An 18,815-nucleotide genomic window follows, 5' to 3' on the forward strand; every position below is an offset into this window, starting at 1 on the left:
CTCTGTCATGGCAGAGAGACAGTATAAATGCTCCCCATGAGTCTGCTAATGAAATGCCTGGCAAAGCCAAAAAGGGCAAAGAAAAAATAGAAATCACAGCTGCAATATCAGCTTGAATAATAGAGCTAGGAACGGGAGAGTAATAAAAGATGAGCAAGAGGTCAGAAATAACACAATATGAAGGCAAAAGGAAGGAGAGGAATGCTTTCCAAAAAGTGAGGCAGAGTAGAAAAGAAGTGTTCCAGGTCCTGTGAAATGTTGATGTGAAATGATTTAGAAGAGGAAAACTAAAAAATACTATGAAGGCAAAAAATAATTAATTATATGAATTTCACGAGCTGAAATTTTTCACCCTTCTCAGCTTCTTGTTGGGAATATTCCCCATAGAGTCTGTGCTAGAGGCCTGGTATTCAGTGACAAGTCTCTAAAACGGGCCTGAAAATGGACACTTATTTGTTGTACAAAGTACTCTTTTGAATGTTCAATCACCTTCTTTTTTTTTTTCTTTTTTTTTTCTTCTGTTTAGAAATTTTGGCACACAACTTCTAATTTACTCAAGCCGTAATCTACTTCCTAGAAAATAACTGGCTAAGTTCATTTTAGGGATCTTATTCATCACTTAATGTAAAGGCAAAGGAGTGGCATCGGGCACCCCTTTCCAGCGTGATGTGGAAGTACAAACCTCAGGAAAGGCACAGGCTGGGGCAGTTTCCTCCCTGAGCTCCATCTGCATAAAGGACAATTAATTAATACAGGTGTTATTCTGGGGATTCATATTATTATTATTATTATTAATAATAATAATATGAATCCCCAGAATATAATAAAATATAATAATATAATATATATATAATATATATAATATAATAATAATAATAATAATAATAATAATAATAATAATAATAATAATAATAATAATAATAATAATAAACATCCAGTAGGAAGTAACCCAGAGCCGGAGAATGAACACAGGTACATGATGCCCGGCTTCAGAGAAAGGAGAATTGTCCATCCCATATGATCAACATTCTCTGACTTTGCTGGATTTCTGGAAATCAGTGGATTTCCTTCCTATCTTTGTCCTTCCTATCTTCTGTGCTTCTAAGCACTAAATCAGATGTTAGCTGCTCAGAGACATTGCATTGCTGCATAAAGACTCGTAGCATATTCCTGTAAAAGCATATTCCAGAACAAGTAAAATGAAAATGGCTTTTTGTTGTTGTTAAAAGTCTGCAGTCCCTGTGGAAATTATTTGCTTCAAAGACAACAGTGTAAATAAACTTCCTTCACAATAAACTTCAAAGATAACAGTAAGATGTATGGTGAAGTCAAGGGAATAAGTCTTGTAAAAAATGTTTCTCAAGTAAGCTAACAGTTTGGATGTTTCTCATCTTCAGCTAGTCATTTCCTCATTTTTAATCCGCAATTATAACACAGGTTTATTTGCTTGGGAGGGTCAAAAGCCTAGAACATTAATACTTTAATGTTTTAAAGTATTATTTTAACCTTGCAATTTGGTTTTATTAAGTTATTCTTGAAGCATTCACATTTTTATTAAGAATAAACTAATAAAGACCATCAAGGAAAAGATAGAGAAGGCACTTTTAGAGGTAGAAAGCTTCCAGGTTTGAGACTTAAAACAAAAAGCCATACAAAATACTTTATAAGTATCTATATTGAAATATATGCTTTCTAATAGTATCTTAACATGATTCACTATTCAAACAAATTGATTTGGCACAACAAAGTTCTAAACTTTAAACTAAATTCATCTGCAGGTACTTCCTCCGTGGTGTGAGCAGGATGTATAGGCACGGCTCTGTCAGACATCCTCCACATGCTGCAATTCTTGAATTAAAAAAAAATAAATAAAATCCAAAATTCTGCCATGGTGCCATGTGAACAAGTAAATGTACATAAAGACATAGTCACAGCTATACCTGCCTTCTCAGACGTGGACATGGCTTTGAGCTGCTCTCAATTTGGAGGTTCTTCTGGCTATGTGCTGGCGTTCGAGACCAATTGCTTTTCCCTGTTTAAATCTGAATGTTTTCACACTGCTGATGGGATTGGATGTACAGTCCTCCTGGCAGCCTGCCTGTTACCTGCCTGTATGTTTGTGCAAATTAAAAACCAGTCATGACATACTGGCTGATAATATTATCTCCTCAGCCTTGGGGAAACATCTGGGGAAGGAAAACCGGTTAAAACAGAAATGTCTTGTTATTAAGATAGCTATTTCTGGAAACAGCGGGGCAGGGGGGACTCCTGGTGTAGGTAAATGCCACATGATTCCAACAGAGATGAAGAAAAAAACTGTGAAATGACTGTTTCAGGTAACAGCAACTGCCATTAGTGTTACACTGTATTACGCATCCTTTTCCACAGGGAATGCACTGTTCTCTTGCACCTTGTTACCTATGAATATTCTTTTAATGCCATACAGCTACAAATATGTATTTTGGGGAAATCCACTAATTATGCTGAGGAAGAAAGAAAACTTGCCCTTTAGGTATATTTGCATACTCTTTATTATGAGCCCTCTTATGTAATTAGTGCAAATTGCCAAGTTTTTGCTCTATACAGCTAAGGTAAATTTTTGGAACATGGACTAAAACTCCTGTGATGTTTTTCTTACCTACTGTGGTGCTTTCCAGCTGAATATATCTATATTGGCTTTTTCTTTTCCTTTTATTTTCTCTCTTTTTGTAATAGTAAGAACTGATGTAGAAAAGCTTCATTTCCTACTATATGAATAAACTGCAAAACTCATAGGTGCAAAGCTAGGCTACCACACATACCTGTGTCTGTTCTCTCTTACCTTACTACAGTGTCCTGTGCTTTTCTCTGTCTCTCAGTATAAATGCTTGCACATATAAAAACATTAATGTACCTATAAAACACTGATACGTTGTATTCAACTTTGAATACTATCAAAGTTTAAATCTTGGTAAAGTGCTTTAAAATCAAATCATCATGCCTTTCAAGGAGCTTTGCCAAGCCAGGTCTTGGCATTTTGTCTCCCCTGTAACAACAACCACGTGGCTTTCAGTGGTCCATGCTGCTGGGTGCCTGCAGGCGCAGTCCCACCACGATGCAGCAGCGAGATGCTCAAAGAGCACAAGTCACTGCCCAGATATGCTGCTTCTACACCTGAAAATAAATAAATAAATAAATAAATAAATAAATAAATAAATAAGCCTTTAAAACAATGATTTTCAGAGAGCTTTCCTACTGTTTAAAAGGCTCTTACTGTTTAAATGGGGCGTGGGGGGAAAGTAGGTATTCTTATACATTAATATATTATATGGGTGACTTGCAGACAGAGCTGTAGGTTTTGTGGTAACCTCGAAGCAGGTTATCAGAGAGATGATGTACCACCGTTGGTGTTAGGTCCATACCAGTTTTTAAAGGTCTGAGTAGATAGTCTTTAGACAATGATTAGGTGCAGAAACCTTGCTTTTGAATGTTTAACATGTAATGAAAATGGGATAAAAATGGAAAGGTAAAATTGCCCAGAAGTCTTGATCCAAAAAGGAAACAAAAAAAATGTTTATTTAGTGGCTATGAGTCAATGCATGGTGTATGAACAAATACATAAAATACCTATATTAGATAAGAGAAATCTGACAGGGTTCTGAGGCTCAGACTCTAAATAATAAGCTGAAAGCAAATACAATATCTGATCCAAGAAAAGTATTTTTCATAGCTTTGAAGTGAATCATTTTAAAATTAAGAAACAAAAACCTAAGAACCTTCTGTTTTTAAGTTAGATAATTAAATACCCAATCAATGCCAATTATTGGAAAACTATTTGGTATTTTATTATCTTTGCCTGACTGATCTGTATTATGGAATACCATGAAAATTGTGATTTCTTTTTTGATAGATGGAGACTGCTTTTAACATGTATTAAAGAGTACTTTATATTTAATATAAACATACCTAAAAGCAGTCAGAACAGTAAGAAAAAAAAATACAATTAACTGTCTCAGTGAACAGAATACACCTGTAAGTGAATCACAGGTGAAAACTTTAGGCAGTGCCTTGAAAGCTTACATGAAGGTCACAGGTTACATGTCAGATGTTTCTGAAAGCAACTAAAGACAGAGCTGTTTGTTTATTTATTTGTTTTTTAATCTAATGGGTTTATTTTGAGAAGGGAAAAAGCTGGAATTCTTTATTTAATTAAAAGCCTAATATCATAGACTTCATGACCTCATTAGTAGCCTGGAGGTCCTTTACACCGTGCCAGGGACAACATACATGTATAAAAACAACCATTTTACAGATGAGAATGAGACAGAAGAAAAGAAGCTTGTTATATGTATGAGAATTTGTCAGCCTTCTCCGATACTCTCTTTCAACTACTTTCACCTAATCTCTACCAATGGAGAGTGAAGCTGGTATGAGAAGACAGGGAATAGGAGATGATAGCAGCTGGAGAGTAGCTTTGCTTTTTTTGCTCGATGTGCAATGGAATCATCGGAGATGGTTTTTCAGGGTGCTGGTTTAACCAAACCTTGAAAAATCCATCTCTTTATCTGAATCACATACAGTGTAATTTCACAAGCTTCCAATGCCTTTTTCCTGTCTACTGGCAGAAAAAGAAAAAAAGAAAAAAGAAAAAAAAAAAAAAAAAAAGAACTTCATCATTCTCATAATAATGACCATTGTTTGTTTGTTTTTTCCCTATCAATAACAAGACTAAGGGAAGATCATGACAGTAGTGTTTATTCACAGTGAAATAAGCCCACTGTTTAATATCATTTAATATTTTTTTCTTAGGTTTTCTTTCAAGGGCTTTAGCAAGAGAAATGTTTGTCCTACCCTGGAAAAACTCCATGCCATGATCCCAATGCTGTCCTGGACATGCCCTCATATCTCGAACTGAGCAGTGTGCAAAGGTAATTATTTCATTGTGTCAAGTAAATTCTGATTCTCTGTAGAGTTAGATATTTTCTGCTTAGGTAAGTTTAGTATCACTAATAAAAAAGAAAGTGATCTTCAGCTCTTGGTACTGTTTAATGGAATCTACTTTATTGCTTATTGTGTCTGTAAAATGGAGTAAGTGCATGTGTTTTGGGCTTCATGAAAAAGGGCATGGGCTGTTGTAAAAAACTATGCTGGTGGACAGAACTGTAAATGCCTTATTTACTTACTCTTTAACGCTGGAGGATGGCTTGAGGAATGTAAGAGGTTTATGCCACAGGTCAGGATTCATGTATGTGGAGCTTTACAGTTTGCATAATCTTTCTGCTCAGCCAACAAATGAATTATTCCCACCATAAAATGGAATAAGCCAGCAATAAGCTACTACTGCCTTTGTCTTGGCTTTGTTTCCTCAGTCACTAAGAATGGAAATGAAAGACAAATGGTCTCTACTGGCGTGGTCTGGATGAAAGAGAGCTGGGAGGGATCATTGGGAATAGGCAAGTCTGGCAAGGAAAATTTCCTCTGTTTTTTGTTCCTTTAGTCGTGGGGTCCCACCTCCCAGCACTGCCTAGCTAAAGATGTTCAATCATTGCTCTTTCCCCAGTGTCAGTGTTTAGATCCCATGGAATAAATCTGGACATATTATTGTACCCACCAACATTACAAAATACAGTTATCAGGATATACATTTTTGGAACATGTTATTAAGAAAAGTGAGGTGGAAAGAGCATAAACTATGTTTTTTAAAGCTGCATCTGCATCTTCTAAGCCCAATGGAAAATGCTAATGTTTCACTTGAGATCCTCAAGTGATTTTCACAGGTAGTTTAAGACCACGAATGAAGCCAGGAATTAACTCACAACATAAGCCTGTAAATTGCTAAAGCAAGGTAGGAAAATGAGTGACATTCTTATGTCACCTTTTTGGCATGGGTGCAAAGATATAACGTGGTGGGTTTGCACACAGTACATTGTGTAATTATTTGGATGATTCTTTCTCTATGGGAGTTAAAGTACTTGTTTTCTATTTATGTAATTAAAGGATGAGCATGTTTGGAATACTGCATGTTTTCTCACATTATGCAAAAAGAGAATGTTCCACAAAGGGACTGTAGCTCAGAGAATTCCCTGTTGGTTAATTCAGTTCCTGTAAAGGAGGTGATTATTTGCTATCCACCTATATTAGGATCTGTAGTCATCCAGAAGAATGAAATGGTTTCCATGCAGTGTTATAGATTAAGATGGTTTTAGTGGGTATTACACGTTACAGAATAGATGTGCCTTTTTAACAAGCTGGTGATCCTTTAAGGATGTAAAACCTATACAAAAACTGCTATAGCAAAATATACAACAGGAAGAGCATTGGGATTATCTTCTGAATGTTTAAAATAAATGGCTGGGCTTACAAAATTTTTATGACTATAACATCTAAAGCTCTGGTGAAGGATTGGTTGCACTAATTGATTTTTTTTAATATGTTTATATGTTGTCACTAAGCGATCTTTGTCATTGATGGTACAGTTCTTTGGTAACACCTCTGGAACTATTATTGTGTGGCTTTTGCTGCTAAAAGCTACAAAAATACAACTTCTTGCAGGTAATTTTTATCTTTAACTACTGTTACAGTTTTCTTTCAAATAAAATATACTGCTAAAGAAACCTCTGACACAAAGAAAAAAGAAATATCAAAGAACTCAGAAGATAACCCTTCCACAGTTCTGAGGAAAATGCTCTTTATTTGCATGCTCTTGCCTGTGAATCCGTGGTTGTTGTTTTTATTCAGATGTACTTTAAGAACATCTATGTGTACTGAAAACACGTAGAAGAATTGCTAACTAGTTGCAGGATAGCCTACTGGCTTAATGTCACACTGTTTATACAATGACTTCATTGGGAGGTATCTTTGTGTAAAGAACATGAAATTAAGCCCAAGGTAATCTTCAAACTTGGACCCAAAGCCACAAAAATAATTACTACTTTACAAATACAAGTATCTGTGCTAGTGTGCTGACCTCACATAACTTGTTGCTGTTGTGTTGGGAATTTTTCAGCATGAGAACATAGTACAGCAGTCTTAATTTCTAGCCATAGATGCATAATTTTTCATTAGAAAAAATATAAACCAAGTGTCTTTTTAACTAAATGCACTTAAGAAACCAAAGTCCTGTTCATATTTGTAACATTTCTTCCATCCTCTCCATTCCATATGTACAGCCAGCAATACTTAATGCTATATGAAATGAATAGCAATAAGAATTTGACGCGTCCCACAAAATCAACAATGTTTATTAAAGTCTAAAAGTCTGGACTGACACCTTGACTGGTGTTATGTTACTTTACTTAGTCAAAACATCTTAATGCAAAAGCAGGCGTTACAGATTATTATACACCAGCACGAGCAGTTTGCCCATGTTTTGCAAGAGACTTTTCTAACTCTTCAATGTATTTCAAGTGGTTTAAGGACTTCAGAGGTGTGGCAACAAGGATTTCTTGTAGAAGTGGTATATTTTCATCTCTTTGAAAATTGATCTGAATTTTCAGGATAATAATATATTAATGTGCATTTCTACAGTACCCATAAATCATACTTAAAGCAGCAGGACCAGCTTTTGTGGCAAAGGGAATACTTTGTGTCCCATCAAAATATTATGAAAGCAGCAATGCTGGTGATGACAAAACCCCAAAAGGAAAGTGCTGAGAGCTAACCTGAATAGCCTGGGAGACCCATGCTGGTGTTTGCCCAGCAGGTCCATGCACCAGGCTAGAGACTGCTCTGGGCTCCCACAGGTACCTCCAGCTCTGGGAACCGTTCCAGGGCCAGCCTGAGCTTTCAACAACAGTCATAGCCCAAGCCTGAGTCTTATAAATATTTGGGGAGAAACCGTTCTGGTTCACCTTTTGCTTGTTCTACTTAAAGGCAGATTTAGCACTCCCTCCCACCTCCTGTTCCTCTCTAGTTATGCTCGTATTATGGCCCTCTTCCCACCTATGGCTGGGGGAAGGACGTTTCTGCAGTTTTTCTGGTGATGCCAGCCCCTAGAGCTGACAGATGGAAAAAGGCTGTAATTGCTTCCATGGTGCTTCCAGAACGATCTAGGGGAAAATGCTGAAAAAGTTCCCAGTAGTCATGTCAAAGGAATCCTATTTCCACTCTACAACAGAAATCAGGGGCCTTTATTTAAACAGATAAAAGGTTCAAAATAATGATGGGAATTTGGGAGGAAAGCCAGGATGAGTATTAGGACCACAAAACACAGCTCTTTCTGCTTTTGCCAATGTCTTGTAATGAAGAATTCTGTCCTGAATTTATTTTCAGGGGGATTAGAGATCAAAACTACAGGTGATGGACCGAGCAACTGTAAGTAAAAGGCGCATCCAGCCCAGACAGTCTATCAGTGGCAGTCTGACGACTGACAGATGTGGGGAGCCCGTCCAAAGGAGCGAGCACAACTGGCTGTGATGCCTGCCAGCATCCAAATGCTCTTGTTGAGAAATGCCTTTCAAAAGCTTGGTGTCTGTTCTGGGGCAGCGCAGAAAGTAATGAGCTGAATTGGTGTCTAAGGACGAATCGTTTCTCATCACACATTTTAAAGTAATGTGTAATTGTTTTATTTTATTGTGGTTTGGTTATTGGTCACATCTGTCTGTATCCCTCAGGCTACAAAGACCAGCACAATGACACACACCGCCAGATTGCCAGAAGTACTGAGCAGCTCCTATCATATGGCATTTATTTATGGGTGGATATTTGAAATGCCACACTGTGCTAGGTGTCAAACTTTTTGAAACCTGTCTGGTCTACTCAGGAACACAAATAAGACCTGAAAATCTGAACTCAGCTGTGATTATTGTGGCATCCTAAAAACTCTCACCATAGCATGCAGCAGACCATGCAGTTCTGTTTGTCCATGCACTACACATCAACCTTCCCCTTCTAGCACTTTATCAGGCTCAGTAATGTGACAACTAATATTTAATTTTCCTGTCAGCTAACATGGCTCTCTGGGGAGGGCAAATAGGCCAGTTGAACATTGGAAGGCATATGTGGCATCTTGGTCTTCTTCCTTATAATATTCTGTATGTCATTGTTTTGAGTCTCCTACTCTCTAGTGCAATTATAATACAGCTTGATTAACCTAGCAGCTGTGCTTAGGATGATGACAGAAGAGAATGTATCCCAGCCTTCATGACAACTAATTTAAACTTTAGAAAGTTGTGTGGATTTGAGACCATAAGTTGTGTGGATTTTCCACCATGAATGCACATAGGGACCTCACTACAAAACTTAACTGTAGATACACTTGACTTCTACTTTGTCTGTAGAAGATAGGAAGATAGGCTCCTGTTGGATAGTTAGTGGACAATCACTTTAGAAATTTATAACATTATAGTACAGATTTCTTTTTTCTCCTTCACTGTCTTCTTTCCTTCCTTTTCTTTCTCTCTTTCTCCAGTACATCCATGTGAATAAATGAGATCTTACATAAAAAAAGAAACTTAGCTTATAAAGAATGTTTAAAGATGATTACTATTGTTTCTGTAATAAATTAGCAAGGTCCTAATCTTGTAGTCCTTGTGGAAACAAAACTCCACTTGTGTGCTAAAGGAAAGGCTGAGCACTGGGCATGTATTAATTTGACTTAATATTTGGCAGAGGCTCTACCTCTACTTGGGTATATTAATAATGCACATAGACTCTAATTGATTAATAAGGGATCAATAATCTCCGTATGCAATACAGACAACAGCAGTATATATATATAAGCACATGGGATACATAAGTGTTTGGTTTGTAAATGTGTACTAAAGCTTCAAAGAGCAGCTTAGTGTGACTTTAGACAAAACAAGCATGATGCATTAAGTGTTTAACTGTGTTAAATGCCTTTTTTCATGTTTACATAACGATATGCTGTGTTTATCTTACAAGCGCTGTAAAAATATTAGTTAGCAGTCATAAATATAGTCCTGATAAAACGATACTACTTTTCAGAACTGCTAATCTGTGTTAATGCCGCTTCGGTACGGGTCCTGCAACAGCTGTTAGAATTTTGTCCCCTGTAGGTCAGAGAGAGAAGATGGGAAAATCCTTAATAAAATGTTGTTAGAAGCTACAGGTGGGAAATAAAGAAGCTCTTGTGACCTGTAATCTTATTCCCTCATAAAGTCACGGAGTGCACAGCAGCTTCTGTGGCTGAAATTAGACAACACGCTAGCGGCTTTTCAATCTCAACTTTTGCAGTTCGGTTATATCATTTTCAGTGAAGAACAAATGAAGGATACAGCAAGCACTGCCCCTGACCTTCCTTGCTGTTTTTAATAAGCACATTCAACAGCATGAGCTTCTCTGTCTTAAATGAATTACTATATATCCATGTACTGGAAAGAAAATACAGTAGTGTTTATCTTCTGTATACAATCTACTGTCAGATTTTAATTAACTCTCAGCCTCAGGTAAAGAAAATATGCTAATTTTAATAGTCTTATAATTACTGTGGGCCAGATTCCACCACCCAGCTGCAGCCTGGTGCCCAGTCGTGCACAGAGCCTCACTAGCTTCAATGGGACTAACCAGGGAGGATGAGGCTACTGCCATCAGATTTTCCTTTCATAAGACAGCATTGCAGGAAGGAAAACATAGAAAGGCTCAATAGGCAGAAGTCAAGAATGAATCAGTGAATGAATTATCTATTACCAAAACTAGATTATGTTATGGAAACAAGTACACTGTTCTGTTATGTTTTAAATACTTTATGTATTTACATAAATCAGCCTCCTATGGCTACATTTTGTTTTTCTGTTCCAATGGGGGGTATATTCCATGCATTTCCATGTAGACAATACATACTCTTTGGAGATTATGACTCTGCAGTCTTCACCTTTGCATCTTCTCATTCTTTCCTTCTGGTATCTCCTTTGCCTTTCATCAGACTACAGCACTGTAGAGTACAAAAATAAATATTTTTTCTTCTATTGCCTTTATTAAATACAAAAAACAGTGCAGTATACAGGGTAATATACAACTCTGTACACTTCTCTAGTAAATTTTAATCACTCAGCTTTAATAATTTATACATTTAAGCTACCTGAATGAAATGGAGCTAAGGATAGAGTGATTTTTTTATTATTATTTTTATCAAAAGTACAAAACAACTTGTTTAAAAATACTCAGCTAATACTGTATAGATTACAATCAAATATTTACAGCTTTAAAGTCACAATAATTTGTTTAAATATAATTATGTGCAATTACTTATTAGTAAAATGATAGAGGACTGCTGAAATATGATAGAGTGGTATAATTAATTGGCTCCAGATGCAATGAGTTGTCATTTCTGAAAATTTAATGTCATCAAAGCTCTTTTTCCAATAGCACAAGGAGCACTATTGCTAATAGACTTCAGAGCTTGAAATAAATAAATCTTTGGAATCCTGTTGCATCTCTTGGGGTGTGACATTTGACAGTCTTTTATAGCACAGAACGAAACAAGTTTGTGAGCTGGAATTCAATTGTGGTGTATTGATTCCTTGCATCAGTCATTATTCCCTGCTGATTGACAGCTGAAAATTGGTTACGTTAAGTATTTCATATGTTATATTGGCTGACATTTGCTTGCCTGCTCCTGTGTCAATATTGTTGTAAAGATCTCCAGCTCTATGAGATAGCAATATACACTGACTGTGGCTTTTGTGTGATGTTCCAGTGTTTTTCCTGACATAATTTAAGACATATTAAAAACCAGCAGCATCTTCCCTCTTGAGAAGCTTAATGCCAATATTATTGTCTTCCAAGGGAAGATCATGTATGCTCATAATCGGGTGCTAATTTCCACCCATACGCTCATGTTTAGGCATTAGGCACTATAACTGTAAAATTGAGCCTGCTTGATTGATTCATGTCAAGCCTCATCTCGGCTCCTGCAGTGGAAGTCATCCAGCTGACCCTTTTTACACTAAAAGAAGAGATTTGTGTTCCTTTCTTTCACCTGGAACCATCAAATTGACTGAATAATCTGTAATACATTAGTGCTGACATTTGTTAGGCAAGAATTAAACAAGACACAGTAATCATTCCCCTGAATAAAAATTGTGTTTGATTTCCAGCAGAGTTCTATTAAAAGGACGGTACAGCCCATCTCCTCCAAAGTGGGAAATGGTGAATATTTTCTGTGTTAATGAACCAAATTAACACTTTAATGACAGATGGACAGTCCCTAGCTGCTTCTGACAAAAGCTGCTGAGTTTTGGATGGAGATGTGGTTCCAGTGCCTGTCAGGAGGACTACAGTAAGCTCCCTGGAAATCTTTCACACTGAACATTTACAGGTGTGGATAGTAAGATTTGACCATTTACCTGAATAGAGACAAGAAGGAGAATGATGCCTTGGAAAAATGTATGTTTTATAGGTGAAAGTGTGGGAGCCAGGAACTGGTTTATTAAAATCTGCCTATTATCATAATTAACATGGTTTGCATGGCAGGGTTTTGGCATGTCCTTCCTTGAGGCTCCTGTTTTTATGGGCTCGCTAATTTATGAGGCTGCAAAGGAATAACTGTTACAGATATGTATGTCTGTTATTCTTGAGCAAGCCTTAATGTTCCTCTCTCCTTGCCCTGGCAATCGCCCGTGCCCCAGCTGGTGGCAGTTCGTGTCCCTGACCTCGCACGGTTGATTCTGATGGACACTGGCATCTACCTGTTCACTTTGCATCCCAAAAGTGGGTATGAGGGATCTTTTTCTACAGCTACAGCTAGGTAGCCCCAGGAAAAGCAATTCCTGAAGTCAATAGGGCAAAAACCCTTATTTACTGTCAATCTTGATAAATATGATGCTGAAGAAGGGGGACATTGGAGGTGTTGATTCCTGTCTCCTCCATGATGATATAAAGCATGAGGTCAGTGCTTTATATCACAGTCACTATGGATGTATCAGCATACACTTAGTATGACCAGTATCTGGTCTGATGTCTTTGAGGTCCTGGTGTTTTGTCAATGTAAAACTGCATATTTTAACTGATGCATGCTGCTTGTCTGGCTGCACCATGCTCTGTACATCATGGCTGGCTGTAGCAGAATTACTGTTGTACCATAAGTCAGGGACAACCCTGAAAGTAAGCATTGAAATGTACCATTTGGAGAAACACCTGTGTTGGTTACATAAGTGACTTGACCATCTTGCACCTCAGAGGTTCATTAAGAGACAGACTTTTCCTTTGTCCTTGTGTTGAGGCTGCAGTTTTTCCAGCTGGGTCCTTATGGCAAGCCAAAATTGAAATGGGCTGTAGAAGAAGCACACTCTGTAAATGTGTTTGTTTTTTTTTTTTTTTTTTTTTTTTTTTTTTTTTACCTCAGTCAGCCTGCTGGGAGAGTAAGGGTGCATCACCCTTGTATTGACATGCCTCTTGGATGCCCACATCAGAAACAGCACCACTGGCTGGGCACAAAGACAATTGGCAGTGCAGGTATAGATGAATGACATGAAAGCAGGAAAAAACTCTGCGAAGAAAAAATCTAGAGCAGATCTCTCCTGCCCTGAGCAAAGTAAAGTAAGGAGCAGATTGCTTCAACCTGTTAGGATCCTCCCAGCTGGTACTGCAGTTGCATTTTCACTTTAAGCTGAGTAGCACCACTCTAACCCAAAATAGTAAAAGCTGGTATGGATTGCAGTTCATTAAGAACACAAGGCTTATTAGTACCCAAACCTTTTCATGAGCGGGTGATGTGGGACTGGTACATGCAATCAGTCAGTCTGCCTGGTGGCAGCTGCTGCTTGTTGTATTTAGGGCAGGTGCCCTGCCAAGGGGAGCTTTCAGTAGAGGTTTCTGCTGCCTTGGTGGTGGCTGGAGCTGGTACTCTTCTGGCAAAGTTTCCTGAGAGAGGCTTTGAAAGCAAAAGTGCCCATTAAAAGCAAACAAACAAACTGCAAATAGAGAAGTTGTGTTAAAATGAAATAATTGTGTTCTGAGCGGACATCTTGGGCTTTGGCTGGTGATAGATGGTATGAAGTCTGCAGCGATGTGCCTGACCCATCTAGGAGAGCTACAGCTGCTGGTGAGTGGCCTTGTGAGCTTGCTGGTAGAGTTGAGGGCTTTGTTCTGGTCTCCTTGTGCTTCATCTTGACCCTCTCTAGGGAGAGAGGGTGGCTCCTGGCCCAGCCACAGCATCTCCTCTTGGCTTTTGCATTACCAGATGCTGCCCCTTCTAGTTACGCTTCCTTGCAGCCTGCTGCAAACACCCCTTATACTCTGGGGTAGGTTTCTTCTGGCAAAATTCTTGTGCCTACCTCTTACTCTGGTACTGACTGGGACGGATGGGGGTTGGTGTGACCATAGATGCTGTCTGCGGTTTGGGCCACTCTGTTTATAACTCCGCATCTTCCTGTGCTCAGTAGCAGCCCAGTTGAACAGCCCCCCTGGCTGCTCAAAGTGCAGAACAATTTTTTAGTGGCCTTATTAAATATTATATATCCTGGAACCATGCAGCACAACCAAGTGTTCTGAATATCTAACCCAGATTCTACATTGGCTACTAGCTTCTGAGCATTTGGCTCTAGCTGTGGTACAAAAGTATTTCTTGAAATTATTTTCAAAACACAAAATTTTGAGCGTTACTTGCTCACAGACTTGTAATTTCCCCATTTAAATTTCAATTATGGAACAAACAATCCCAGTCTTAGTCCCTGTGCCACACAACTCATTAAATGGTTTGAATATTTCATAGCCCAAAACTGTTCATGTTAATCTATGAATATATTGTTATAAATAACTAATAGGTGTATAATGAATCGTGGCAATGATTTATGGAAGATTAATAGGTAGGAAAAAAGTATGAATCGTACTTTACAAGGGGAAATACTGAAGTGTTATCTCCTCTATCCAAGGCACACAAATGTTGCTGGTGTTCCGCTCTCTGGTGTGCGGATTTTTTTTATATTTATATATATATATTATTATTATTATTATTATATTTTGTGCTACATTCAAGATGGCAATGAGAGGCTTTTGTGGGTAATTGTACCTTTAAAAATCTTAGATTGCTTCATGGCAGCCCATGCATAATATTGCAGTGCTTTAGGATATAGATATTGAATAAGGTGAATCTCTGCATGTTCTTAAGTGGCTAGTTATGAAGGAATAGAGGGGAAAATTTGCAAGAACTTAGTTTTATGGTGAAGTTGAAGATGTAAAATGATGAAATAGAGAGATATATGAAGGATTTTGTAGCTAATGTTAAAATATATTACTAAATATATTACTAAACAGTAAAAAGGTGTAGGGTTTTTGTTGTTTTCTTGACTAGGATGAATATTTTCTAAGGCTTGTAACAAAACTTTGGCCTGACTTAAAGTGTCGCAGGATCCTAATCACAGCACTAGTCTGATCTTTCTGTTGAAAGATCCAGAATCAATCTCTACCAAAACCAGGTGCTACAACACTACAGAAGTCACATAGCTACAACTGAGTCATCAGGGAAATTAGCTGGGCATTGTGAGCCAGCTGGCAACCCAAGCTACTGCAAAACCAGCAGGCCGCCTTCAAAGCAGGTGGGCAGCAAGCACAGCAGACAGAGCTGTGTGCACAGCAAACTCAGTGAAAACTCAGTGCTCAGGAAAGAAATGGGTGGGGGGAAGGCAAAGGAATATAAAACTTAGGATTTACAGCAGTAAGAATGCTCTCTTTCTGGGCTGGGACCATCACGCATGAACTAAAGGAACTTCTGATACTATTGATATAAATACAACTAGAAAAATGTCCATGGGCAGAATTGTTTATTGAAACTGAGAAATGCCAAGTGCATAATGGGAAATGGGATTTATGTAAAACAATTCATGCTGAACAGAACTTTTTTTTTTTTTTTTTTTTTTGCATAAGTCAGTGTTAATCTGAACTGTTTAACAAGGTCTAACAGGTGTTACTGCTACCTGTTTTGAAAATGGATGGTTACATATTTATTGCTTAAGGGATTTGACTGGTCATGGATTTTTGTGGAAAATACCAGGAGTTTTAGAGCTTTGACTCTGTAGATGGGTTAAAGACATCAGTTTCTTCTTGGACTAAATAGTTTCTCTTACTGAATGAATAAGACTTGGAGTGACTCAGAGCTCCTGCTGGGAGCATGGTTCTGACAAGAGTGGCCAATTTCTGTCTTGGGGTTTTGTTGAATGTTAAAATGAGAAGTTCAAAAGTGTTCAAAAATATCAAAGGAGTAAATGGTAGTTGGGGCAGTATGATAATCATAAATAAATGAGTAAAGTGAGGCTGTTAGTAATTAATGTGCGGGGATACAGCTAAACAGTGTAAAAGGATTGGTCCTTACAGTGGAGAAAGTTCTCTTGCTTGTTGCTGAACTTTGAGTCTGATATCCTGATACAGCTTATCAGAAATAGCTGCTGCTTGCCAAGCTCAGTTGTGATTCTGCATACCCATTATTATGAAGTCTAAAAGTAGGTCACAATTAAAGAAGACCGTGACTGTGTAGCATAGACTTAAATCTGTTCAGAAGTTAGGCACTAGCATAAACAGACCTGAAAATGCATGTATTGAAACATGGAGTCTTTACCATTTAACATGTTCTTCTAGTTTGGTATAATGTATCATTTTGTACCTTTTTTTTTCATGTCTCTTCATATTTTCTTTACCTGAAGGTCAGTGTTGCATGATGTGGGAGTGATGGTAAACTTGCTGAGGAATCTGATGGTTGTGTGAAGACCTTGAGATGAAATGAAACAAATTTTTATTGGTTCTATGCAAATGATACTTTTAGTGAAGAAAAAGGATGCAATCATGTACTGCAGTCCTCTTTTTGTGTAACTTCTTCCAAAACCAGGAAAGGGAAAGCAGAACCTACCAAAATGACTTCCTAAGGAGGAAGCTGTTCTTATCATGTGGCTTCAGGAGAGCTGAATCTCAGCACTGATAGAGGATGAAAGTATTTACAATAAGGTAATAATTTTGCCTCAGAAAGAGCTTCATCATCTTCGTTTTGCTGCTAATGTGACTGCAAATCCAGGGGAAGCCATCAATGAAATTTAGGAATTGCTGGGGGAAAAAAAAATCAAAAAAGCAGAACAATAAGTATAATAAATTATATTTTTCAACTTGATCCCCATGTTGTATCTTATACATTATAATAATTAAAATGTTTTCATATAATTATAGTTCTAAAACAAGAGAAATCATTATGCTCTGATAATTCTTCTATTCTGATAATGCCTGCTGGGTGCTCATCATGCAATCGACACTGTGCATGTTGGCCTTGAAAAGCTTGCAGTGCCTCCTAGGTTTCTTGTGACAAATGGGAGTTGATACAAGAACAAGATAAATAGCGAAGAAAAATAGCAAGCGATGAACTCACCTCAGTAACATTTTCTGTAAGCATTTATGTGAGTGTTTTTGTTTGCAAGAAAGTCTGTGTGGAGTGGCATATCCCTGGATGTATGCAAGGGTTCATGCCATAAACCTTTGCAAGACAATCTTGAGTTCCCTACTCCTGTTTATAAAAGGTTCAGTCAATCGATCCAGGAACAAAAGCAATAGTGTGTGTCTTAGGTGAAGAGTTATCTGCCAAACAGCACATAACAAACAGGGCAGCAGGTCTGCCTTATGAGAAACTGTCGGTCTTTGGTTACATTGGGTTGGATTATCAGAGCATGGACTTCGGCAATGCAGAAGAGCAGGTCCAGGGGTTGGGCAAGCAGAAGATTTCTGGCAGACTTGGGTTAGTAATGTGCTAGTACTGAAAACTCCGGGCTACTCACTTTGACTTACCTTTTGCCTCCTGCTTGAGTGGTAAGGTGTTCTTTTTTTGTGTGTGGAGTCTTTTGTTGTGCTAAAAGGTCTGCTTTCTGCATTGTGATAAAACTATGCCCTCTGATATAGAGCTCAGCTGATTTTGAGAGAAGTCCTGGCTGCATAATCATAGAGATGCTTTGGCAATTTCTTGCTTTCTTGGCCCTTCTGAAGACAGTGGCAGGACTTGCTGCATGATGACCCAGGGCACTATCATAAGTTGGGGAGTAAAAGGGTTTAGAAGAAGGGCAGGGGATGTAAGCTGCACAATTGTTTTCTGCTGATCTGGTAGAACAGATCCTGATATGGAATTACTCTTGGTTCCCACAGGTAGCAGCCAGTGCAAAGACATTTAAAGAAGTAATCTGTGGTGTAGCCCAGAGCTTGGGGCTGTCTGGGCAGCCTTTACATGTTTGCCTCAAGTGATGGGTTCTGCTTGAGGACCAAGAACCTGGGTGTTAACCAGTTAGTAATGGGCCACGCTTAGTACCATGATACTGCAGTCCTTGAATGGAGTTGGCCCCAGGCACACAATTTGATATCCAAAGTTTATGAATGGCATAATTTACTTTTTGTTTTACTAAAGTAAAGATTTCTCAACCAATGTGTGAGTGGCTCAATATTTTAGTATGTGTAGATTGAGTTCCAGGTGATTACCAATAGGAGTACATCATACTGTAAGCCTAATGTTATCACTCATGGCCAGCCCAATGAGAAAGATGATAGCTGTGAGTCCTACACTGAGATGCATGTCCTCATAGACAGGTAACTGCTACTACCCTATTTGTGCTCTGGAAACTTTAATAAGGGCATTCAGGCACAGAAATCCTGCATGCCCTGATACTGAACTGGCTCTTAAAGACCCCTCTCACAGCTGATGTAAAGGTCAGCTCTGGGTGCCTGCTTCATAGTACTTGCTAAGCAACAGATTTGCCCAGTAAGGCTGCTGGCACAAATTTGATTAGATTAAAGCTGAAGGACTGCCATGGAACAAAGTCAGCTCTGTAACCACATTTGCACACATACCATTTCCTCACTGTGTTCCCTCCACCAGCTGCAGCTCAGGATGTGCCAAATACTTCAAGTGCAGGAGTCCG

At 38.3% G+C, this 18,815-nt stretch overlaps 1 protein-coding gene and 1 long non-coding RNA gene across 8 annotated transcripts in view; both read left to right on the top strand.

The window, feature by feature from the left end:
• Positions 1-4,215: 4,215 nt before the first annotated feature.
• Positions 4,216-9,162, top strand: LOC311435696. Its single transcript, XR_014692319.1, has 3 exons — positions 4,216-4,406; positions 4,789-4,907; positions 8,251-9,162. It is a non-coding gene; the product is annotated as an uncharacterized lncRNA (long non-coding RNA).
• Positions 9,163-13,753: 4,591 nt separating this feature from the next.
• The window catches only part of FAM241A (family with sequence similarity 241 member A), a 274,989-nt gene continuing 269,927 nt past the window's right edge, over positions 13,754-18,815 (top strand). For all 7 annotated transcript variants that reach the window (XR_014692313.1, XR_014692314.1, XR_014692315.1 and 4 more), the window contains exon 1: positions 13,754-13,981. Coding sequence is in view for 1 of the 7 variants with exons in the window: in XM_084517004.1 (XP_084373130.1) it covers positions 13,931-13,981 (51 nt within the window). In the remaining 6 variants the exon portion in view is untranslated. The remainder of the gene's footprint in view (positions 13,982-18,815) is intronic.

The sequence above is a fragment of the Aythya ferina genome (genome assembly GCF_964211825.1).
Source record: "Aythya ferina genome assembly, chromosome: 4".
In the NCBI taxonomy this organism is placed as follows: domain Eukaryota; kingdom Metazoa; phylum Chordata; class Aves; order Anseriformes; family Anatidae; genus Aythya; species Aythya ferina.